Consider the following 26,450-nt stretch of genomic DNA (forward strand, 5'->3'; position numbering starts at 1 on the left):
CTCCATCTTTGTGATGGAGTTATGGTTAATTTGCATATCACCCTTTTATTAGATAGGATCAGCTACATGCAACAATAATAGTGCTTGTTCCCCCCCCCCATACATCTATTTTGTCCTGCAGGATATAAGTATCTGGTTTTGTCCAAGGATATACTCACAGTCATTGAAATTTATTTCCATCAACATGCTATGGATAAGCTGTCAGGGGTGAAGGTAGGACTGGCAGTCTCATTACTCCCAATCTTGTGGGGCAGTAAAGAAAGCAGCTCTTGTGTCAATTTTAAAAATTAAAGTGTTTGATATGGCCCGGCCAGCATGACTCAGCGGTTGAACATCAACCTGTGAACCAGGAGGTCATGGTTCGATTCCGTGGTCAGGGCACATGTCTGGGTTGCGGGCTTGATCCCCAGTATGGGGCGTGCAGGAGGTAGCCAATCAATAATTCTCTCCCATCGTTGATGTTTCTCTCTCTCTCTCTCAAAAAAAACTCTCTCTCTCTCTCTCTCCCTCTCTAAAATCAATAAAAATATATATTTTTTAAAAAGTGCTTAATATGTAAGTATTGAGTTTCTACTCTTCACTGAGCACCATTTTTAGGTGCAGGGATCACAAAAGTGAAGCAAATACAATCTGCATCAAATAGTTTATAGCAGGGCAACAATGTTTTGGTTTTTTTTTATTCTATTTTTTAACATCTTTATTTTTTTCAATTACAGTTTATGTTCAGTATTATTTTGTATTAGTTTCAGGTGTACGCATAGTGGTTAGACAATCATATACTTCACAAAATGTTCCCCTCAATATTTCCAGGACCCATCTGGCACCATACATAGTTATTATTGACTACGTTTCCTATGCTGTACTTTACATCTCCATGACTATTTTTTTAATTACCAATCTGTATTTCTCCATCCCTTCACCTTTTACACTCAGTCCTCCAATCCACCTCCCCTCTGGCAACCATCAGTCTGTTCTCTCTATCTACAAGTCTGTTTCATGTTAATGTGTATTTTGAACTTAATTGTTCTGAGATAGCTCCCAATATTCCTCATTTCTAGCAGGTGATACTGATGTTGCCAGTCTCTGGTTCACACCTGGAGTGGTAAGGGCTTAGGCTATAGTGATTCACATAAGTAAGATAACATAATTCATACATGATTATTAACTGAGAAAATAACATTATTTTTGTTATCTAAATAAATTTTTCTATTTTAAAACTACTTATGTATACAAAAAAAAGAGAGAGAACATTTTCCCCCCACTTCAATGAAAACTACTACCATTATAGAATATGAATAAGATGGCGGCGTTTTACTGGACTCTTAGCTAGTATTATAATCAATAAAATTATTTCTCTTAAATGATAAACAGGATACAAGAAAGTTACTCATCAAAATTTACATACATCATTTATCACATCAACATCAAATAAATCTTGATCTGTTATGTTGGACAGGCAAGCAAATGGGGAGACAGCAGTTCTGCTCTCGGTCCCAGGCATCAAATGAGAAACCAGTTCAGAGTCTTCACATTCTTTACCTGAAAAGTCTAATAAGAAATCAAATGAAAAATCAAATAAGAAAATAATTAAACTAAATGATTTAAAACAAATCATACTTGTTTGTACCATTAGTACTAGGCAAATTATTTGTTTAAAAACAAACACAAAAGTATTTGAAAGGAAAATTTAAGAGTTGTATTGCCAGATGATCACTGAGAAGACCTTCATAAGCTAAAATCATTCTGGCATCTGCTAGTGGTTCTATTTTTTGTAGTTATCAATTGGTCCAATTGGATAAGTTCTTGTCTATCCACTCAGACATTAGAAAGACACTACTGACAAAGTAGAAAGCATGCTTCATTGGACACTAGTGGATCTGAGGACCCCAGGTCAAAAACCAGGGGCATCCACCTGAACTTTAGAAAGAATTTCATTATCAGTTCATTCTTCTCAAGATCCTATGGACCTATAAAAATTGCAAAATTACTCATAATAGGATTAAAAGTTGACATCATCCCCACTGTCTTACACTAATGCTTTTATTATTCATATTCCAGCAGAAGGGAGGAAATCCCTACTTCATTCGTCAGGAGGCAAAAATAACAGAGGAACATTTCTAGGTCTTGTGGAGCTCACTCATGTCACCCCAGAACTGAGTGGTGAGTTTGGGAAAGAAGCTATTGTCATGTCCATCTTAAATTGTCTCCTACTATCTATCATCTATCTATCTATCTATCTATCTATCTATCTATCTATCTATCTATCTACCTACCTACCTATCATCTGTCATCTGTCTGTCCTCTTCCCTTCTATCTTCCTCTACTTCCTTCTCTGACTTCTTTCTGTGACAATAACACTCTTATTTCTGTGTCTCATTGTTTCCCTTTGAATAATTCACTGCCTTTATTCTGTTGTTTTCTCTGCCTCCCTTTGTCTATCATGTTTGTTCTTTTGTACTTTTCTCTATTGTTGTCTATTTTCTGTCTCACTCTCTTAGTCTGTATGTCTCTCTCCTATCTTTCTGTCCATGTGTTTGACTCTTCCTATTTCTCTATTTCTGTTTCTTTCTCTCTCTCTCTTCTCCTTCTGTGTCACTCTATGGATCTATTCCTCTATGTATTTCTACCTTTCCCACACACACTTCTCTGTGTCTTTCTCTGTCAGCGTTTCTTTTTTATTTTAAATATATATTTTATTGATTTTTTACTGAGAGGAAGAGAGAGGGGTAGAGAGTTAGAAACATCGATGAGAGAGAAACATTGATCAGCTGCTTCCTTCACACCTCCTAGTGGGAATGTGCCCACAACCAAGGTACATGCCCTTGACCGGAATCGAGCCTGGGACCTTTCAGTTCGCAGGCCGATGCTCTATCCACTGAGCCAAACCAGTTAGGCTCTGTTGGCCTTTCTATTTGTCTTTTGATCTCTGCTTAAGATCCAACTGATTACTCAGAAGATACATACCATGTTTCCATGTTTTCTAATTCAACTTTATCCACATTTTTCCCTTGTAAATTGTTCAGTTGATCCCAATTTAGGTGGAAAATACAAATGTCTAATGTTTGACTTTTAAGCATGCAAAATTAAATGTATGACTAGGATTTATTATAAGTAACCTCTCAATTATTAACAATTATAATTATCTGCATTATTTGTTTTAATTAGAGGTGGTAATTGCACAACATTTTACTGAACCAAATGCTACTTCAGTATTATATTGTACTTGGAAATTACATAATTGTATATTGTGTATATGAATTTCATCTCAATTTAAAAAAAAATCTTTGGGAAAATTATGCCTATTATTTGTCAGTATTATTTATTCACATGTCATTTCTCATAAATTATATTTGTTTCCTAATGCTGATGTAGCAAATTACCACAAACCTTATGGTTTAACGCAATCCAACTGTATTATCTTATGATTCTGGAAATCAGAACTCTAAAATGGGTCTCACTAAGCTAAAGCCAAGGTGTAGTCAGAGCTGTGTTTGTTCTCTGGAGGCTCTAGTGGAGAATCTATTTCCTTGCCCTTTTCAGCTTCTAGAGGCTGCTGTATAGTCCTTGGTTTGTGGGCCCTTCCATCTCAAAGCCAGTGTTGATTGGTCAAATCTTTCTCATGTCACCTCTTTCTAACTCTGATTCTTCTGCTTCTCTCTTTTACTGAAAAGGGCTCTTATGATTACTTTAGTCCACACATACTAGTATAATCCAGGATAGTCTTCCCATCTCAAGGTCAGCTGATTAAAAAATGTAATTCAATCTGAAATCTTAGTTTCCCCTTTGCTACATAACATATTCTCATATGTTGCTACATAACATATTCCCAGGATTAGGACCCAGATGTCTTTGAGGAGAGGCCATTTTTCTGCCTGCCACAGTAATCATCTCAGAGAAAAACGGAGAAGAAATATCATTGCATTTACACCTCCAAGTTCCAAATGTAGGTAACTGCTTGGGAATGATGCCATTGTAATAACCTGGTTGTTATTTAACAGGAAAGGAGTGAAGGGAAGGCTAGATACCATAGGTATGCCATTTATACAGCTTTGCCAAAAAGCTGCATTTAACACTATCCAAATCTATTCCCACTGATTAATGAGGGAAGGGACTGGACAAAGGCAGTTTAGACACATGCCCAGTAAGGTCTGAGTCATGTGAAAGGTGCTTCCCTGTCAGTCACACCTGGAAACAAGTCAGTGGCCAGGGTGAGCGTGGCCACTGCAAGCTTGAGAAACCTGAATATTTAAACTTCTAAACAAAGAACACACTCTCTGTTCTCTTGGTTTTTACTCTCTCACACACAAGCACGGGGCTCCTGGGGCTCCTGTTGTGAGGGGCTGTGCTCTTCTGCACCCATGTGGCCCACAGCCACGTGGGACTCCCACAATGGATTAATGGACTTTAATTAGCTTGGATGCTGACCTATACCTGGCTGCAACATGAACAGAAACTCTGGCCTTGCTTTTCGGCTCTACCGGAGCCCTAGCTGCACCTCTTTCAGGACTGGCTTAAGGGAAATAGGATTTTGAAACCTGAGAAATGTAACTTCACACAAATAAAGTCCCTTTTCCCACATCTCATTCTCCGGTGGGGGCTTCTGAAAATTCTTATTTCAGTGGTACTTTAAGAACCTCGCTCCCATAAGCGACAGAGGAGTTTGATTCTCTGGTAACAGGAACATTTACATTCTTTTCCATGAAGTTGACTCATTACCAGCTAATTTCTCATTCCATGATTGAATTAACTGACTATTTTCTCTTTGTCCTTCATAAGCCTCTACAATCCAATATAATATGTTGTCTGAAATATGACTAAACCAAATCAGTCCTTACTGCTCCTTTTTATTTTTCTCCTATTTTTTTTCTGATTCTTCTGGAAAACAGAATTCTGCCACCTTCCCATTTTCTTCTTAGCTCTCAATCCTTCTTTCTATCCATTTGGGGGCCCTGGGTGTATTCTCTACTTTCAATCCCTTTACTTTATCTGGAATACATTACTGAATTTTTATTATATTTTTCTTTTCTTTTTTATTTATTCTATCCTTTACTCAAAGACATGGGCAAAGCCTTAATTTATTTAATGTCCCACATAGTACTCAAGGAAATGAGCATACTGATGACCACTAACAAACATGCCAATATTCCTTTTCTAATATTCCCAAAGTTAATTCAGATTTGAAAATTTAACTAGTTAATAGCATCAATATCTACTTAAAAATAGTATCAATAGGAAAGGAGATGTTTAAGAATAAGTTTAGACCAGCTTATAATGACATCAGAAAATATAGAAATATTTTAAGTATTTAGTGTTAAATCAAATCTATGGTGACTTAGCTAACTCCAAATTATATGATTTCAGTATATGATTTCCACAGCATAGATCTGAAAGATTATGCTAGTTTCCTGTGCATTCCTTTTGCAATAGTTTTGTCCTTATTTTGCAAAGTTAGTTTTATCTCAATATATTTATGTTTATTTTCTTTTATGGACTTCACATTCTCTTTATGTACATTCACAGTCTTACCAATTTCTGAGAGAGGTAGTTGGGATTCTTTTCTCATGTCAGCCAACTTGGAAATTGTTAGGAGGAAGGAACCAAAATTCTCTTGAATTCTGGTGTTGTGTTCCTCTACCACTGCAGCAAATTCCTTGGGAAGATCATCTAGAACTACCTAGGAACAATAAATTTGATTATTGTTGTTTTGTGTGGTTTTTTTTTAAAGCAGAAGATTACCAAAGCCTGTGAAACACGGGGTCATAATATATTTAAAACTCTGGATGAGAATATAGTTTAAATTCTATTATTTATAAAAGTATAAATAAAAAACTAAAATCCCTTGTGATCCTACTGTTATAGTAGATAGTGAGTTAGGTATTAAAGAGGGGAGCTAAACTGGCTAAGCCTGATCCACTAGGAAGCTACAGCTTCACAGACACCCAGGGGTAGGTACATCCTTGGCCGAAGTCCCAAGCAGGCAGAAAGACCATCTTCCCCAGGGAACAACTGGATTACAGGGGGAGGGATAAACACCATGTCCATTGTCTCATCCAAGACCAGGTGACTTCTTCCTGCAGAAGAACTCCAGCCTCTGGGTCCACAGGCCTGTACTTGTCCCTAGGGGGAAATTCCTCTGCTGGGCACAAGCACAGTAGAAGCCAGATGAGGAAGCAGAACTTTGAGGCATGCGCAGTAGGAGCCACAGTGATGACCATGAAGTGGAGGAGTCTAGGATCGAAAAATCGGGGAAAAGAACCTGAGAGAATAAGGGCACAAAACCCCAGGAGATTCAGGAAATGGGGAGGGGCCAGCATAGCCCCCAGAAGATAAAAGAAAATGATTGGATATTTTAAAAGGAAGCCTACTCTTGCCCAAGCCCATGGCAAAGGCCCGTCTTGGTAGCACCCATACACTTTCTCCCTTTAGCCCAGTGGTTCTCAACCTTCTGGCCCTTTAAGTACAGTTCCTCATGTTGTGACCCAAACATAAAATTATTTTCATTGCTACTTCATAACTGTAATGTTGCAACTGTTATGAATCATAATGTAAATATCTGATATGCAGGATGGTCTTAGGCGATCCCTGTGAAAGGGTCATTCGACCGCCAAAGGGGTCGCGACCAACAGGTTGAGAACCACAGCTTTAGCCAAATGGAAGCACCAAATGTGGACCAGACAGGAACAGAGAGTTTGCTGGATTGCTGGAACACTGGAGCCTTGGATGAGGATTAATGTCATGCAGTTCTGCATCCTGGCCCTCCTCCTGGGCTTGGTGGGGGCAAGTGTGGGCCTGGGGACCCATAGACTGGACTTCTTCTTCTACAGCGAGGAGTGGAGCCATCTGGCCATGGATGAGACATCGGGCATGGTGTACCTGGTCCTTTTTTTCCCTCCAATAAATCTGCCACTAAACCTCAACTCCTCCTATGTGTGTACCTTACCATACTTCATGTTCACTATGCTCACCTTTCCCATAATTATAGCGTATTTTTTCTTGTCATTTGGCAAAGAGTAGAATTCACAGGACAGTGATTGCCAATGGCTGTTAAACTGAGCATTCATGTCTTCTTGTTTCAAATTAAATGTTACTGTGGCCATTATTTCACCATTAAATGTAATGATTGAAATTATCTATAGTGTTATAAAATGTTCTATGTTATTCACTTGCTAAAATCTCTAACAGGAATAAAGTTTTCCTTTTTTAAACAAGACCTAAATCTTTTCCTCATCTGAGAAGTCACTTTATACCAAGAACTGACTGAGGCATGGTTAAGAGGTAACTCTAGACAATGACAGCAAAATTTTATTATAGGAAAATACGATTGCATTGCATGTTATAATGGAAAAATGTTACATTGAATTGCAAGGTTATGGTTATATATTTTTTCTTACCACTGAATGAGAAAATTCCTTTTTAAAGTTTTTCACACAGGGAGGAAGATAATGTCTTCCAAAAAGATTTGCTAACACCACCACTAATGTTTCCATCACTTCTTCAGAAAAGCTCTTTTGGCCTGTTTAAAATAAGGGGTTTAATTTTTCAAAACTTCAGAGAACAAAATTCATCATTTTAGAAATATAATGATGTCAGTTCTTAATAGCTATACTTAAAATTTCAAGGTAAGACACCTTTGAAAAAGTCACTTTCCAGATGTTTGGTGAATTTTTTAATAAATTATAATCCTATCTAATAAAGAGGGAATATGCTAATTGGCCCTCATGCTGTCTCAAAGATGGCGGTGCCCACAGCCAATAAGGAGGGAATATGCTAATTGACTTCCCTGCCCTCAAAGAATGCAGCACTCACAGCCAGTAAGAAGGGAATATGCTAACTGACTGCCCCGCCCTCAAAGATGGTGGCGCCCACAGCCACAAGATGGCAGCGCCCAGTCCCCTCGGCCTCACTGGGGTGCTCCCCAGCCACCCAGGGCTGGCCTGAGGCACAGGCAAGCCTCAGATGGAGGCTGCCCAGCTGACATCCGAGGCGCAGGCAAGCCTTAGGTAGCAGCTTCCCAGCCTCCCAGGGCCGCCCGAGGCTCAGGTAACCAGGGCTGACTGAGGCTTGCACTGCTGGCAGTGGCAGCAGTAGAGGTGTGATGGGGCGTCACCTTCCCCTGATCCCTGGGTCACCTCCCTCCCCTGAGGGCTCCAGACTGTGAGAGAGGGCAGGCCGAGCTGAGGGACCCCTCCCTCCAGTGCATGAATTTTCATGCACCGGGCCTCTAGTGTTACTTTATTATAATGCAGACTAATTGACCTCCTACTAACAGACTCTTGGTATCACTAAATCCATTCTTAGATGAAGGAAAAAATAAACAAACAACCATTTGGCCTTTAATTCTGGAATTGCCCTGGACTCCATCATGGGCTTTAAATCCTCCCTTTGCTACTTTGTTCTACTCAGTTTTTCCACCTCTCTTCAAAACCTACTAAGGAATGAAGGCCTTATGCTGCTTTCCAAATTCCTTATCTGCTATTTGAGGCCAGATGTTAACCACACCCACTCTGCCTTTGGCACACATTACATTACCAAAAAAGCTCGCAACTACACCTATGGACATGCTCCTGTTACTTCTCTCCCTGGAATATTTGTTTCCTGTTTCCATATGAGCAAATTCCTGCAATATTTTAGCGACTAAATTTCAAGGGAAAACCTATGTCTGATTTCTGATTTTCAATTGGGCGCCATATCTAACAGAGTGCCATGCCCACACTGATAGCCCCTCATGTGAGAACGTGGAAATAAGCCACAACTGACTCAACTGCTGGAGAAATGCAGAACATGGAGAGTGAGCTCCCAGATTTCAAGCAAGCAAGCAAGCAAACAAACAAACAAAAGCACCTTAAATTGATGTGTTTATATTGATAACATTATAGTAATTTCTTTCAGTTGTTTTTTTATTCCTTTAATTTTTTAAAATTTTCTTTCATTGCTTAAAATATTACAAAGAGTAGTACATATGTCTCCTTTTTATTTTCCCCCTTGACCTTCCCTCGGCCTCCCCTACCCCACAGTGTCTTGTGTCCATTGGTTATGCTTAAATGCATGCATACAGGTCCTTTGGTTGATCTCAAACCCCCTCCCCCAACCCTCCCGTTTTTATAAACTGATGAACAAAAATAGATACAGAGGCTGAGCAGCATTGAACAGACTGTCAAACTACAGCAGGAAGGCCGGGGAGGGTTTCTTTAATTTTTTGATACATTACTCACAGAATTTATAAAATAAGTAAAATTTAGTGATTATTATTTTCTATGATCCTTTCATGAAGAACTATAGATTAATAATGGATTAAAGTTTTTATAGTTTGATATATTAGTAGTTCTGAAGTATATTATATAATATTTTAATTATTTTTAATGTCATTTTAACAAAAGTTAGTAAATTACTGAAAATAAAATCAACAATAGGATATTAATTATATATTTGAGTTCATTTGAATTTAGAACAGATCACTTTACTTCTCTCTATAGCAAATTAAATTTCATTATGTCAAAGTTATGGAAAAGGGAAAAAATAATTTACAATTAATAAAAGGAAATAATTACAGAGGATAATATTGCAATGCCAATATATTCCTACAGTTACATGTGATTTTGAACTGTTAGCTATATGTTTTACTATGATACAGTTAATGATTAGTACCTAAATGTGAGGATATCACAAAGAGGCCTGTTTTTCATGTCAATGGCCAGGTATAAGAAGGATAAATTAGTGATTTTACATATATTATTACAATTTATTTCAACAGACTATATATATATATGCCTTGTAATTCTTGAATAATAATATTTATTATTCTAAGGTTTTATTTTTTTAATTTGAAGCACATTAGTCATTAGAATATTTATAGTATTTTATAAATATACCATGCATATATTAATAATATTTTTATAAACATATAAATAGTGTTATAAAATAAGAAAAATGTTCAAAGTACACTAAGAGAAAACACAGTTAGAAAGTCACACCTTCCAAAGTGAATGCATTCTGAGGAATATATGGTCATATGTAACTACACATGTGCTCCGTGTGTCTGTGCACACATTTAATGAGTAAATGTTTGGAAAGTGGTAATTGCTTACCTTTTATCTTGGTTGGAACACACAGCTTGTGAAATAAGCGTTTCTTCAGCAAGCTTACTAAAACAAAGTTTGCAGGTTCATGGTAGTGCAAATGTGACACGAGACCAGAATAACCAATGGGAATACATTCTAGATTCAGATATTCCTAGAAATTAATTTTATCATGTTAACCTTGGTCTGTAGTTCTCAGCAATATCAATCAAAGAAGTTTTTAATAAAGTATCTTTTAGTACAGTGGAGTTAAACATATGTACTAACACCTTAATTTAGTGGAAATAGGTTTAAATCTTACCTCTCTAACCAAGAATTGCAAAGAATATATAAAATAAAACTTTAACATGCAATTGATCTTTGGTTGCTTGAAGGACATCAATGAATATTGGAGAACCGACAATGCCTATATATACATATATCAAAACATCAAGTTAGATATTAAGCACATTTTATAGTGTGTCTTCCAAATGTAATATACAAAAGTCAACTAAACATTCCTATTATAGAACAGGGTGCTATATATACTTATGTACTACTTATAATAAATTATATGATTTTATATATTTTAAATATATTTTCATTGATTTCAGAGAGGAAGGGAGAGGGAGAGAGAGAGATAGAAACATCAATGAGAGAGAATCATTGATCGGCTGTCTCCTGCCCACCCCCTACTGGGGATCAAGCCCGCAACCTGGCCATGTGCCCTTGACCAGAATAGAACCTGGGACCCTTCAGTCTGCAGGCCAACACTCTACCCACTGAGCCAAACCAGCTAGGCATGTTTTTTATATTTTTAATTAGGCATTGAATATTGCTTTATTATATTACTGTAATTATTATTTATTTTAATTATACATCCCATAATGTTTTATATTGTATGTATGTGTAATATAAAATGGTAATAAATTCTTGAGGGAAAATAAGTAATTACACTTTAATGTATGATAAGTGACAAGTAAAATCTCTCTATATAAAAGCCCAGCAACCAGAATGACGGAATGACCAGAACGACCCTGGAATGACTGGTGGCTATGACATACACTGCAGCACTCAACCAGCCTGATCCAGGCCCCAATTGCTCCCCCCCACCCAGCCGGCCAGGCCCCCAATTGGCCCCCAACATCCTGGTCAGGGGCAGGCCGGCCGGCCAACCACCCACAGCCCCTCCCCACTGCTGGCCCAGCCCGATGGGCCCCCATCGTGGTGGACCGGACAGACCCCACCTGTGCACGAATTTGTGCACTGGACCTCTAGTATGGTATAAAAATGTAAAACCAAGAATTATGAATGTTTCAGTCTTTTACATTTTTTAACCATTAGTTATTTCTTTGAATTTTTTTTGTTTTTCATTTTTTAAACCACATATAATTACAGAAAAAATGTTTCTTTTCTAATATATATATAGATCCCAGGGGTAATTATAACAGGACAACCAGGGGCTTAATTTTCCAAATGTTTGAAAGCATGAAAATTAAAAGCATGTTTTTGGGCTGAATTAGGGTATTTATAAAGTAGAATCAAATGTTACAGGAGTTTATTTATAGCACATTAATATTTTATTCCCTTCAACTTATGTAAATTATGTAACATAAAATTGAGCTTAAATAATTATGTTTATTCAAGTTATTTAAATAAAATGAAACAGTGTACCTTTGCTTTGGCATCCTCCTTGTCATCTGCTTTGGCAACTAAAAGCATAAGTCTGAGAACCAAGGATATACTTAAAGGAAATTGACCCTTCAGTTTGGGCACATTCGATTTTAAAAGCCTTTCTATCTTAGGTAATGGAATATCATAGAAGAACACATTTCCTATAAGATCTTCTCCACGTCTTCCTGCACGACCAGACATCTAAAGAGATGATCACATAACACTTTTAAATCATTTCAAGTCTTGTCTCTATAAATAGTTAATATCTAACTTACCTATACCACATGAAACATTAAACTTTCAAAAATCTTGTAAGAGTCTTTGTTGCTTGGTATATTAATTTTAGCAAAGTTTAATATATTATTTTACTTTACAAATATATTATCAAAGTGTGCTTGCTTGTTTAAGAAATGCCTCTGTTTTCAGATCATGACTTTTAAAGCAGGGGCAATTTCTGTCTTATTTACCAATGTATATAGACACTCAAATTATAATTGTAGGTGCTTAGAAGCATGTGTTCTCAGAAGATGTGGTTACCTCTTCTTTCTATTATTATTGTTTGAGTTCAATAATATTTATCAAAGCAGGAATATTCTCAGGTAAACTAATCTATTTAGCCAATCAAAGTGTTCAAAATGTCTTTAAATGTAACCATACTCATACAATGTCATATATCCAGAATCATTTTAAAACATTGTGTTATTTTAGTCCAAATGTTTTAAAGTACGTGTGGTTTTATTTTAGCTTACTGAATAAATGTTCCCAATCCCTAATATGCAAATATAACACAGGAAGGTTGTATAAATACCTGTCGAAAGTTCAAGGCATCCAAAAAAACGGAATCTTCCATAAAAACAACAGATTTACATGGCATGTTAATTCCCAAAGCAAGGGTGGAGGTAGCTGTTATCACCTGAAGGTGAAGGGTAATAATAATAATAATAATAAAATTAACATAGAATACATAAATGTGTGCATAGCCTTTAAATATTGACTAGGTTAGACCCTGTGAAATTAGTTTTCTTGAGTAAAACTTCAATGGGAAGTAGGTGTCACCAAAAATACAGATGCTACATTTTCTTTTAGAATATTAACGTTTTCCTTAATATTACAATTACTTAGGATTTTTAGATTGCAAAATGATGTAAAATCACAGCCATCCAGTAAGCTTTTAATTTTTTGCATAAACAAAAGCACCAAGTTGTAAAAGGAATGTTAGTTTTACATGAAAACATTTCTAAGGAAATAGTAGGGGATAAACTCAGAGAGCACAGGAATCAGGTCACATCGAGATTAAAAAGCCACTCTAGCCCTGGCCAGGTGGCTCAGTTGTTTGGAGTATCATCTCATGCACCAAAAAGTTGTGAGTTCCATTCCCAGTCAGGGCACATACCTAGCTTGTTGGTTGAATCCCCGTTTGGGGCACGTATGGAAGGCAACCTATTACTGTTACACTCTCACATTGATGCTTCTCTTTTTCTCTCTCCCTTCCTCTCTCTCTAAAGTCAATAAACATATCCTAGGGTGAGGATGAAAACAAACAAACAAACAAACAACACTTTAAGCAGTTTAAGAGAAAGTAACATGATATTATTAATATTTATAAAAATGCTTTGGTTATTCTGTAAAATAATTTTAGGAGGTAATGAATGAAAGATGAATGATCTTATAGGAACTTTTAGATTATTCTGGAGAAGATCTGATGATGTATTGAGTAGGAAATGGTATCCCCAACTGAGTTAAGATGTACATATAAAGGGCATTTACTGGGGTTTTGCTTTCTTACCTCAAATTAAAAATACTACTTTGACTCACATTGCTTAGTAAAAACTGAAGCTAACAGCTAGATTTTGTCTTATCTCTATCTTATTCCAACCCCACTTGAGGTTACTCATACCCTTTCTTGCTTCTCTTTTCAGTTTTTTATGCATTTTTCTCTAAGTACTAGTTTAGTTCCACCACATAAGTTCGGCTATACAGTATTTTATTTATCTATCAACTCTATATTTTCTTTATTTCCATTATGATTTTTTCTTTACATATTTTTACACTGTGATTTTGTAAAAATGTTAAATTAGTATACCTTTCTAATGGTGGAACATTCTGTACCTCTAGTAATGATTTTATCTTAAAACATATTTAGTTTAAGATAAACCTAGCCACATTAGTTTTCTTTTGGTTATCATTTACATTTTTTTTCCTTTCAATTATTTTTTCCCAATGTGTCCCATATAATCAACACCTAGTTGGATATTTTGTTAATCAACTTCAAAAATGTTTCTCTTAATTAGAGCCATTAAGTTAATATGAATCAGCTTATCTATATATATAAAAGGCTAAGTGACCAACCGTCCATCCACCCAACCATCTGACCGATCGACAGGCCAGTATATATGATGCACACTGGCAATTTAAAAATAAACGTTGACTCGTGCACTTCTATTATAGAGAAAGGGTGAATAGTGATATTAAAATATTTTGTATTTTAATGTTATAATACTATATTATATATACTATTTTGACATGTAATTTTTTGCAGTAATGTAATTACTGCACAAATCTTTCTTTTAATTAATTTCCTTTCAATGTTCATGAATCCATGCACCAGGACACTAGTTTAATATAATTGTTACTAGAAGCTTGTTGCAGGAGGATTCCTGCAAGAATAGAGCTTCCACGGGCCAATCACGCCACAAAGCCCCGCCGCCCAGGGCCACAGACAGGGGTCCCGGCTGGGGGTGGGGCTTAGGTGGCCCATTCGCATCCGCCAAGCCCCACCGCCCAGGGCCGCACACGGGGGTCCCAGCTGGGGGTGGGGCTTAGGCGGCACACGGGGGCCCAGATGGCGGCTCACACTGGCCCGCCCTGCCTGCAGTATGCAAATTAGCCGCAATCTTTGTTGGCAGTTAATTTGCATATCGCGCTGATTAGCCAATGGTAGGTATAGCGAAGGTATGGTCAATTACCATGTTTGTCTATTATTAGATAGGATATTTGTTGATCTGGCTACCATTTTATATGGTTTGTCACAGTGTTTTAAATTTTCTTCTCTGCTTTCTTGGTTCTAATTCATTCAGATGTTTTCCATGCCACTTATTTTTCCTCTGCGGTTTGGATGTTGAACATTCAATTTCTGTTCTTTAGGTGGGTACTGAAAAATTCATATAATCTGTATTTATCAAAGTTCAAAATTAATAATTAATTTTATCCTCCCTTTAGATATTACCTCAAACAACCTCCACATGCCCTAGCTAGTTTGTGGATAGAGCGTCAGCCTGTGGACTGAAGAGTTGCAGGTTCAATTCCGGTCAAGAGTACATGCCTGGGTTGTGGGCTCCATCCCCAGTAGAGGACATGCAGGAGGCAGCCAATCAATGATTCTCTCTCATCATTGATGTTGCTCTCTCTCCCTCTCCCTTCCTCTCTGAAATCAATAAAAAAGATCTTAAAAACACACACACAACAACAACCTCCACTTCTGAAATATACATTATTGTAACATATATTTCTCTTTTTTTATTCCATGGTGTTATTTTTATTGAGATAACAAAAGTTTTAACTTCACTATATTTGTGTTTTTCTACGATTACTCATTTATATACTTTTAAACATCTTTCATTTTCCTGAAATTACTTCCATTTTTCCAAATTTAGAATTTTCTTTTTTAAGTGATGAAGCAAAATGGCAAAACTCTTAGTTTTTATTTGTCTAAAATTCTCCACTTTGCCCTTATTCTGGAAAAATAATTTTGTTGTGTATAAAACTCTAAGTTGGAAGTTACTTCCTTTAAGTTTCTGAAGATAAAATTTCATTTATTTCTTGCTTCCATTTTGCTTTTTAGATTTTTTAAAAATATATTTTTATTTATTTCAGAGAGGGAAGGGAGAGGGAGAAAGAGATAGAAACATCAATGATGAGAGAGAATCATTGACCAGCTGCCTCCTGCATGACCCCAACTGTGGATCTAGCACACAACCCAGGCATGTGCTCTGACAGAAAATCAAACTGTCACCTCCTGGTTCATAGGGCAACACAACCACTGAATAACACTGGCCTGGCTTCATTTTTACAAATCAGATGTCACTCTGTTACAGTACTCTATTTTCTCAGAGTGCTTTTAATGTGCTTTATTCTTAAGGCTATTTTCTTATAGAATATAGAATATATTAAAACAAAAAAGTAAAACTAGCAGAACTACAAAGAGAAACAGAAAAATTTACATTAACACTTTCTATTCTCAATAATTCTACTTTCAATAATTGGTAGAAGGTAAAAAAAAAATTACCAGTAATACAAATTTAAATTAAGAAGCCTCCCAGAACACTGAAATCAGTACCTACAGAACACATTTTAATGCATGTATAGAATATATTGCTAAATAAACTTTATTTTTAGAACCCTTTTAGATTTAAAGAAATTTGCAAAGATAATACAGAGTTCCTATACTCTGTACCCAGTTTTCCCTACAATTAACATCTTAAATTGGTCCTATACATTATTATTAACTAAAGTTCATACTTTTTCCAGATTTTCTTAGTTTTTACCTAATGTTCTTTTTATGTATCTACCCAAGGCACCACATTACATTTGGTAGGCATGTCTCCTTTGACTCTTCTTGGTTGTAACAGTTTCTCAGGCTCCTCTAAAAGAAATTGGCCTCTTTGGAGACACGACTTATCCCAAGACTGGGACTGAGCATCTTACTTTGCCAGAATGTAAGGAAGTGTTCAAAAACAAACAACTCACAATGAGGGAAGCATGCCAAAGGGTTACAGGAAGCAAGTGAAAGAGCTCTCAATTGCCAAAATTGAAACAATTCAAATAAGAAAAAAGTAAAGTAGCATTGAATTATAATCCAAAGCAGAAAATAGCCATGTGTCCATATTGATATAAATATATGTTGGATACATAAATAAATGAGAGAGAGAAGGGACACAGCTCTTATACAGAAGAATTCTAAATAATTTATGTAGATACTTCAACTATAAGGAGGTAAAGTATAACTAAATTACCTACTCCTTATGCATGGACTATGCATAGTGATTTCCTTTCAAGGAGGGCAGTATGGAAAGTGAGATTAAAAGGTTACTCTATCGTGGAAAAGTCTAACAAATATGATCTCAGCCAGGTGCTAAAGATTAACATCCACAGTGATGTCATGTCCATAATCTATAACCCTGAGATAATATGATGAGAATGACACGTTACTTCTGTGGTCTTCCTTCAAGAAACCCATAAGATCCCATGTGATCATGAGAAAGACATCAGAGAAATCCCAATTGAGTAATATTCTACAAAATAATCTGATCAATTATCCTTACAAGCATCAAGATCTTTAAAAACAAGGTACTAGTATATCTGAGAAAGTGTCACATCCAAGAAAGCCTAAAGAGGTCTGACAAGTAAAATGTTGCATCTTGGTTGTAATTGTGGAACTGAAAAAGGACATTGCAGGAATAACTGAGGAAGTCTGAATAAAGAATAACCTTTAGTTTATAAAAATTTGTCAATATTATTTAATTATAACAAACTAGAGGCCCGATGCACGAAAATCTTGCATGAGTAGGCCTTCCTTCCCCCAGCTGCGGACACCGGCTTCCCTCTGGCCCCAGCTTCGTCAGAAAGGACATCCAGAATGCCATCCAGAATGATGTCTGATCTAATTAGCATATTACACTTTTATTATTATAGATGTACCATACTAATGCAAGATGTTAATAAGTGAAATTGGGTGCATGGCATATAAAATGCTCTCTACATTGTACTCACAACTCCATTTTTTTAGCCATAATACTCAAAATTGTCAAGGTGAAGTAAACAAATACAGTCATTCTGGAAAGAAATTTAGCAATGTATTTCTAAAGTCTGAAAATCACTTTTGCTCTTCAAACCAGTGATTTCACTTTGCAGAATCAGCTGATCCCATCAACAATCGGAAATGATGATATATGTTTATAAACAACAATTTCAACATTAGAATGTTTAAATAAAGTATATATGTATATTATGATGCACTGATACAATGTTTATTATGTAATGCTAATTAATAATAAACTTAATTACATACTACTAGAGGCCCAGTGCACAAAATTTGTGCACTCGGGGGGGAGGGTCCCCAGCCTGGCCTGTGCCCTGTCACAGTGCGGGAGCCCCACAATCGATTGCCCCAAAGAGGTAGGACCTACCCACCCATCCGGGGCTCCTTGATGGATTGCCCCAAAGAGGTAGGCCAGAGCCGGGGCTCCTGCCTCCATGCTGCGCAGAGCTGGGAGGCAGGACCCTTAGGACCCAAGGCAGGCCTCGTTGCATGGAGCCGGGAAGAGGCCGGATCCTCAGGCAGGCCTCAGTGTGCGGAGCCGGGGGACCCCCAGGCAGACCTCACTGGACCCCAGGCAGGCCTCGCCACGCGGAGCCAGGAGGAGGAGAGACGCCCAGGCAGGCCTCACTGCGTGGAGCTGGCAGGCCTTGCCTTGCGGAGGCCGGACTCCCAGGCAGGCTCCATGCTGCACACACAGCATCAAGCCCAAGCCCAGCCCCACCCACTTGCACACACCCGCTGTGCATGCAGCCATCTTGTGATGGCGTGAGGGCATCACGGCATGACGACCACTTAGGCTTTTATTAGTAAGGATTAGCAAAGTAGACAGGATCCCTAATTGCATATATATTATTCATTAACTATGTAAAATGTATTTAAAGGGATGGAATAGAATATGCTAAAATGTTAGCAACATATCCCTTGCAGTGGAGAGGTTATGAGGAGGGAGATAGAGTGACTATCCTACTCAGGCTGAAAGAATGAAGGCACTGTTTTTAGGAAAGTTATCCTCAAAGTTCACCAACCTTGAGGTGCTTCAGTCTGAAAAGCATCTCTACAACTTGTCTTTGTCTGATTTCCATCGAACCGTGGTGATATCCAATGCCCCGCTTTAACAGACCGTGTAGTTTGTAGCATTGTCTTGTTCCTCTCAGTCTGCGTAGGATCTTTGCTAAAGTCTGAAATACCCCAAACAAAGAGTCTGTAGTGTCAAATGAAAGCATTGATCCTTCAACTTAACAATGATGTCACGTCTAAAAAGATTGTTTAGAGATAAATTCAGAGTTGGACACACTTTAAACAATAGTATGTTTAAGGCCAGAACCCAAAGCCTATTTAAATAGGCTTTATATTTTAGTAGAGTGGTTTCACAGTACCGGACATTCAAAGCTCCATATCTTTCTGACACAAGCAAATGCAACCCAACCTTATATGTAGTGATCCTTTCTTCATCCATTTCTTCATCAGGAACATGTACCCCATTTTCTTCCCCATACCCACTGGGTGGTCAAGGCCTAGCCATGATCCCAACTGCTTAATCACTGGCTATAGCTGTAATGGACTGAACTAAGGGCGCCAGCTCACCCTGGGACAATGAGGACACACTGAAGGGACAGGATAAGAGGTGGGTGAGGGACCAGAGTGCCCTGATGCTAGTATCCCCCAAAATTTGTGTCTGTCACTTTCCTCCTCCCCCCACCCCTCGGCCCTGCCCAATCCTTCCCTGTTTCTCTCCCTCTGCTTCTAACCTTTTCTCCTTTCTCTCTCTCTCTGAAACTCTCTATTTCTGTACATTTCTTTGTCTATCTCTGTCAGTCACTGTTATTGTATCTCCTCTTTGTCCCTCTTTCCTAGTCACTGTTATTGTTTCTCTCTTTTCTTTTTTTCTTTTCTCTTTTTCACCTCTTTACTCTCATTCTGCCTCTCTTTCTCCCCCTCCCAATTATTGCACAAGCCATAAACAAGTAATAACCATATTTCTCTAACTATTACATGAACAATAAGGTCAACCAGCAAGTATTTTATGAGCAACCATTGCTTAGCATTTCTGAATGAGCTGTGGCATCAGGGAGAAATATAAGGCAATCAGAACTCCACAGTTTCAAGTTTGAAGAACTAGGTGCAAGGTAGATAAAAACTGACAAAGAAAATTTTTCAGAAGACAGACAACTATGATTTTGAGGTTCTTTTAGCAAGTTGTTGCTTAAGCCTATAGCTGAGAGAAAAGATTTTTACATTTGATATTTATATATCTGTCTACATAAAGGAATAGTTATAATTAACTTCAACTAATAAAGACAGTTTCATAAATATTGGAGTTATACTTTGGCACAAATCATCAAGCTGTTTTTAATAACTGTATAAATTCAAACAAATTATCTTTTTTAAAAAAATATATTTTATTGATTTTAGAGAGGAAAGGAGAGGGAGAAAGAGATCGAAACATCAAATGGTAAGAGAGAATCATTGATTGACTGCCTCCTGCATGCCCCCTACTTGGGTCCAAGCCCGCACCCCAGGCATGTGCCCTTGGCCGGACTCGAACCTGGGAACTTTCAGTCTACAGGGCGACGCTCTACCCATTGAGCCAAACCAGCTACGGCACAAACAAATTATCTTAATTTCTCCAGCCTACAACTTTAGTCTCCCATCCATTGTTTCAAGATTAATTTAGATTAAGTATGTTACGTGTTTTATAAATTCCATATCAAAGTATAGACATCATACACACTTTTATGTACTAAATTGTGCTCCTCCAAAAATTGTGCACCCCCAGTACCTCAAGATGTTATTGCATTTGGAGATGGAGTCTTTATAAAGTTATTCAATTAAAATGAGGTCATTGGGGTGGGCCCTCATCCAATATGATTAGTGTCCTTATAAGAAGAGGAAATTTGAACACAGGCACATAAAAAGGAAGATGATATGAAGATAGAGAAAGAAGATGACCATGTGCAAGCCAAGGAGAAAGACCTGGACAGATCCTTCCCTAGAAGCCCTCAGAAGGAAGTGACCCTGCCAACACCTTGACCTTAGACTCTACTCTCCAGAACTGGGAGAAAATAAATTTCTGTTGTTTAAGCCACTCACTGTGGTTCTTTGTTACAGCAGCCTTAGCAAGTCCATACACACATTTGCATTACCCTTGTTGTTTTTTTTTCTCTTACCTGATAATCCACAACTGTACGGTCAGTGTAAGTACAGTCTGGTGAAATTTCATAATGTTTCTTAAGGTTTTTTTTAATTTCCTTTATTTCAGCTGCTAATAAAATGATTCTTTGTATTCTAGCACCTGAATCTGAATTAAAATAACTGAATATGAAAAAGAGAAAAATGCGTAAATATATTGATTATATCATGTTCTTTTATTTTTTTTTTAAGTTTGAGGTTATGTATGTAAATGCCAGGTAACTCAAACCCAGAACACAATATCCCTATTAGAGGATATTCTTCAGGCCTTAATTACCTCAATTGTGTCTTTATCAACTTACCATTTAAGTATACTTTAAACATATGCATTAATATGCATCTAACATGAATAGAAAAACCTCCTGCACCTCTCCCATATCTCATGTCAACCAAATTTTAATTTATTTTCTATATCCAGTGGAACAATATTTTTTACATTAAATATGATGGAAAAAATTCAAGTATCCTACTAACTGCAAACAAATGCAAATTCTTAATAGTTGAAGAAGTATAGAAAAATGTTATCTGCTACTCTCTTCTTTTAAACACATACTGTAATTGATTTTCAATATGTGCCAAAATTAGCCATGAGCGATGTATTGGAGCACTTCTCAACAAGTCATTGCTCTGGTGAAGTGACATATGGAGAAAGGGTCAACATTCTGTTGGGCCATCAGAGTGGGCCTGATTCAGTCATCCTATCTGCAATTTTACTCTAAGACCCAAACCCATTTTATATGACCACCCCCACCTCAGAAATTTATCTGAAACAGTCAGAAAAGAATAATTTATTGTATTATGGTTATTATTTCTCTCAAGAGTAGGTAAAGACAAATGCTAGAAAAGAATCCCGAAGAGGGTGAGACTTGTGTAACTATTATCAAACAAAGTTATGTAACAAAATTCATACATCATGTTTTTCAGGTTAATTTGTACATTAGAATGAAACAAAAATACAGGCATTTGTTTATATATTTATATACTTTATGTTAAGATAATAAAGTCATAAAAATGCAAAAATCATATTTCCTTTGTTATGTTAAAAGAAAAATGTGTCAGTGAACTTGTTCTGACTAATTAGCTGGTTGAAATTCTAATGGGTATCTTTTTAAACAATTTATTTTTAGCAATATGCAAACTTGCAATTTCTAAAAAACAAATCTATAACTTGCATTTCTAAGAAAAAAAAGAAGCTAGTAAAATGAAGAAAATTATTATAAACTATTGTATAATTACTAAAATATTCAAAAAAAATTCTCTCTTGGATGTCCCCACAAAAGTGAAGTATAATTAAATTAACTCGATGTATCATAGAAAGGGAAAAACAGTCACATTATTATGTTATAAAAACAAGTTTGAATTTATAAAAAGAGCTGAACACCCATGCATTCTTTTAAACATTTAAAATTCCACAGCTCAAGTAAAAACACTCACGCGGCAATGTTTCTTTTTTGAGATTTTCTTGCTTTCCATAGTTTCTTGATCAAAATTTTCTTCTCTCTTTCAGAATTTGGATTGTTATGAGTAATTTGTTTGCTTATCAAATGTGTAAAAAGTCGTGAAGCTGAAAGTCCCACTGAGTGAATGTTAAATCTAAATTAAAAATATATGAGAATTGTTAATAATTGCATGTTCATATCAATCTTATATGTATCGTATATATTAGATACATCTCATATTACTTACATCTATCTCTCATATATGAGAGATAGATTATACATACAATCATATAAGTTTTATTCATAATCTACCTTTAATTTGTTTGCTTTGTAGATCTTGCTTTGTTTAAAATGAAATATAACAAATTAGATGTAGGTTTCCTCACCTTTCCTCTTATCTAGAATATATACACTTTGAGACCTAATTCCTTTGTAGCCCACCTGGCGTGGCTCAGTGGTTGAGCATCAACCTATGAACCAGGAGGTCATGGTTCAATTCTCAGTCAGAGCACATTCCCGGTTGTGGGCTTGATCCCCAGTGTGGGATGTGCAGGAGGCAACTGATCAATGATTCTCTCTCATCATTGATGTTTCTTTCTCTTTCTCCCCTTCCTTTCCTCTCTCTGAAATCAATAAAAATATTTTTAAGTGTCTTTAGCCACCCTCGCCATTATTTTCTCTTCCCACTAAACTTTGAAGCACCCAATGTCTTTATCACACATTTATTTAAGATGTATATATTATGTTATACTGTTGAGGGACGGACTTTATAATTAATAATTTACTATTTTACTCTCCTATGTTTCCAGAGGTGACAAATATCTCCTCATATTCACTATTAGCACCTACAGAATTTCTTGAATTCTGAAATGTTGAGTAACTGTGTATATACTTACTGGCTAAACTATTGAGTCTAACTATTTCAAGGTCATATACAACCACTCTTCCAAGGATATTAATTCCTTAAGGGCAGTCATGTCACAGATTGCTTCTGCATCCTTGAGTCCTGGACTTAGCACCAATGAGCAAAGTAAAATGAACTGAATGTAAGCTCATTTCATACATATAGATTAACAAAATATTTTTCAAAGGAAATTTTAAGTATAATGAAAACATGATTGCTAATTGTTTGATGTTGCTACTAAGCCCCAGCTCACTTTTCTTTTAATACTCTTAAGGGAAAATAGGAAAAGGAAACTAGCAGAGTGAAGGTCTTTCCTTTTTAGTGAAGAGTTTAGATGAGTCTACTTTTGCAAACAACCTATAGAAAAAATACAGCAAGGTCATTTGTGTGTATATGTTATGCATGTGTGTGTTATTGTACATGCTCTCTTTGGCAAATGCATACTCTATTTATCCTTTTTTCCTTATCTTACTTTGATGATATATAGAACTTTTCTTATAAGGATGGGCCAGAAATTCTACAGTATTAAACTATACAATTAGATTTTGAAATATAGTCTAATGAGAGGTGCTCTTTTCTCTCATCCTATACCCAGCTTGGTATTATAAGTATGATTTCAACATAAATAGAGTTATAATTTCTCAAAATATGCTCTGGCCAGGTGGCTAAGTTGGTTGGAACAATGTCTACTGTGCCCCCCAAAAAAGGTTGTGGGTTCAATTCCCATCAGGGCACATACCTAGTTACAGTTTGATCCCTGATCAGAGAGCATAAGGGATGCAACTGATCAATGTTTTTCTCTCATATTGATGTATCTCTCTCTCTCTCTAGAATTAATTAAAAAAATATACTCGAATGAGGATTAAAAGAATTCTCAAAATTCTACTATTGTGAATCAAAGGTTATATATATTCTTCCTCAATGATTGTTTTCAAAATTCTTCAAATTTATACAATATTAAGTATAATGCTAAGAAAATGTTACTTACGAAAAAAATATTGCAGGCAGCCTATTCATTTCTTTAAGTTTTTCCACAAAATGAGGAAACATCCTTCGCTTTTCAATTTCTGCACTGTCAAAAGTTTGAGGCTTAAGGTACATGAATAACTGATTCACCTGAATAAAATTATAAGATAAGTCAAAATACTTATGATTGTGAAGAAGAGATAGATGATACAATCAGCTGTCATTTGAGACTGAAAATCAAATTGGTAAGGCTTAGCGCATTTTCATGGAGTAAGTTAGAAATTATATCTAAATAATGCAAATTTTCAAATAAAATTAAAATCTGAGAAAACTTGAATGCCATATTTCTACAATATTGTAATCATATCTATGTCATATCATGGCACGGTGTTTATGGAATGGGGCAGAGATGGTTACAAATTGATATTGGTTATTAATAGGGTGAACACAGAGCACAGTAAGTCCTGTCTACAAATCATATTTTTAACAAAATATCTAACATAAAATTAAGGAAAATAAATGTTTAAAACTAAAATTTTAGGTGAAAAGAATGTAAAATGTTAACAAAAATTGATAGACAAGATACAATAGATGAGAAGAGGATTTTCATGTTATGAATGACAGCTTATTACCATGAGGCATGTCATAAGCTCTAAGGAAAAGAAATATATCACTTGTGCCTAATGGAGAGTATATTTGATGGAACTAATTAGAGCTTAGAGATTGGCCACCTCCTAAAATATGTTGAGTCAAGAGGAGTAAATAAAATTAAGTTTGATCTAGGCTGGTGCCTATATATCCCAGTGTGTTAAAAGCCAGATAATAGCAATGATAGGCCAAAGATTCTCAACCATGTCTGCACATTGAAATTTCATAGAATTTTGTTTTCATGTTCCACTGCCCCCGCACCACACAAAGCCAATCAAATCAGAAATTTTAATAAGCTGCATTTTTATAAGCAGCGAATGCTGACAACCTTTATCTATACAATAGCAATTCTTGACAGTTGGTTTTCACACTTGCAGATCAGATAGTCTGCGCAAGTCTGGGTGTAATTAAAATTTAAAACCAAAACCAAACAGGGGTTCCTACCCATGTGGAAAGAGAATGAAGAAAATGTGGGTGGATTGAAATTCTGCTTCCATTACCTGAACCTGGCTGGTCATGAAGTGATCACATCTTCACCATGACTTTGGGCTCCAAGCAGTCAAGGTTGTTTGATATTACATGTCAGGATATGTAAATGAGTTTGACCATATTCCGTTCCTTCTAACTGTCTGGTGAATCAGCCCTGGGTAACTACAGCATGTGTCACTGCTTGTACCATTGAGATATTGTAGAACTTATTTTCAGGAAGTAAAATATTATGAGGATTTTATCATAACAAAAAAGGAAAGTCAAAGAATAGAAATTATAGTAAGGTAAATTAAATAATACTTGTAATTTATTTCAACTATCCATGTTGTTGGCAACCAAAAGAAACTGGGTATTCACCTATTTAAATAAGTAAAATAGACAAAAGGTCTTCCTTAGGGAAATATTAGAGAAGAAAATCAGGGCAATGACCCACTGGTATTAGAAATCAGAGAAGTCCTATCCTCTGTGAAAAGCAATAGCTTAACTTGAGATTCAGAAAAGATGTGGTACCCAATTATTCTTTGCATTTTTCCACATCTAGCTAACTAAATTTAAGCTAGAACACCAAGACATGGCAATGGGGTACTCATGTTTCAAATCCTTGAAAGCTTTATGGGTGATTCTTCTGAACCTAAATGAAGAAGTCAGATCCATTTCATATTAATCTTAAATTTAAAGAAATCCTAAATGTTTTTAATTACCTTGCTTGGGTCCAGCTGACTCCAGTGAATTATTTCCTTTTTCAGTTCCTCTTCATATTTCTTAGCATCTGCCCTTGTTATGACTATTTTATTTTTGAAGCAGCTGAATTCTTCAGGTTCTAACTCCTTGAAAATGAAGAACCACAAATACAAAGGAAAATGAAGTCATCATTTTTTCTAAAGTTTTCCATATCCACCATTACGAAGGAAATCTCTCAAGCAGTCATCCACATTCAGTTACAGAGATAACTGCAGGTAGGCCAACAGTTCTGTTCTCTATGTAATGGTTGCATTTTATTCTGTTTTCATTAGAACATACCAACACATAATTTTATTAATATTTCAATTAACTTTAGAGGTAAAAGAAATAAAAATTTCTTAAGTGTTTATTATATATATATAAATATAAATCTAATATATATATATAATCTAATAAAAGAAAAACATGCAAATTGACTGTACCTTCACTATGCCTTAAGCCATGCCCACCAGCCGATCAGAGCGACTATATGCAAATTAACCTAACCAAGATGGGGACCAGCAGCCATGGAGCTGAAGCGAGCAGGA

General features: G+C 36.3%; 1 protein-coding gene across 1 annotated transcript in view; it reads right to left on the bottom strand.

Annotated features, from left to right (window-relative positions):
- Positions 1 to 26,450, bottom strand: part of LOC102257669 (probable ATP-dependent RNA helicase DDX60) — an 88,050-nt gene that overhangs the window by 3,369 nt on the left and 58,231 nt on the right. Inside the window, exons 24-35 of the mRNA XM_014535219.1 lie at positions 25,884 to 26,009; positions 24,068 to 24,195; positions 22,171 to 22,329; positions 20,715 to 20,859; positions 18,573 to 18,725; positions 12,538 to 12,642; positions 11,730 to 11,930; positions 10,378 to 10,482; positions 10,086 to 10,230; positions 7,392 to 7,513; positions 5,527 to 5,674; positions 1,406 to 1,548 (exon numbers count right to left, since the gene is read on the bottom strand). Of these exons, the coding sequence (XP_014390705.1) occupies positions 1,406 to 1,548; positions 5,527 to 5,674; positions 7,392 to 7,513; positions 10,086 to 10,230; positions 10,378 to 10,482; positions 11,730 to 11,930; positions 12,538 to 12,642; positions 18,573 to 18,725; positions 20,715 to 20,859; positions 22,171 to 22,329; positions 24,068 to 24,195; positions 25,884 to 26,009 (1,680 nt within the window). The remainder of the gene's footprint in view (positions 1 to 1,405; positions 1,549 to 5,526; positions 5,675 to 7,391; positions 7,514 to 10,085; positions 10,231 to 10,377; positions 10,483 to 11,729; positions 11,931 to 12,537; positions 12,643 to 18,572; positions 18,726 to 20,714; positions 20,860 to 22,170; positions 22,330 to 24,067; positions 24,196 to 25,883; positions 26,010 to 26,450) is intronic.

Source organism: Myotis brandtii, unplaced genomic scaffold, assembly GCF_000412655.1.
Source record: "Myotis brandtii unplaced genomic scaffold, ASM41265v1 scaffold14, whole genome shotgun sequence".
In the NCBI taxonomy this organism is placed as follows: Eukaryota; Metazoa; Chordata; class Mammalia; order Chiroptera; family Vespertilionidae; genus Myotis; species Myotis brandtii.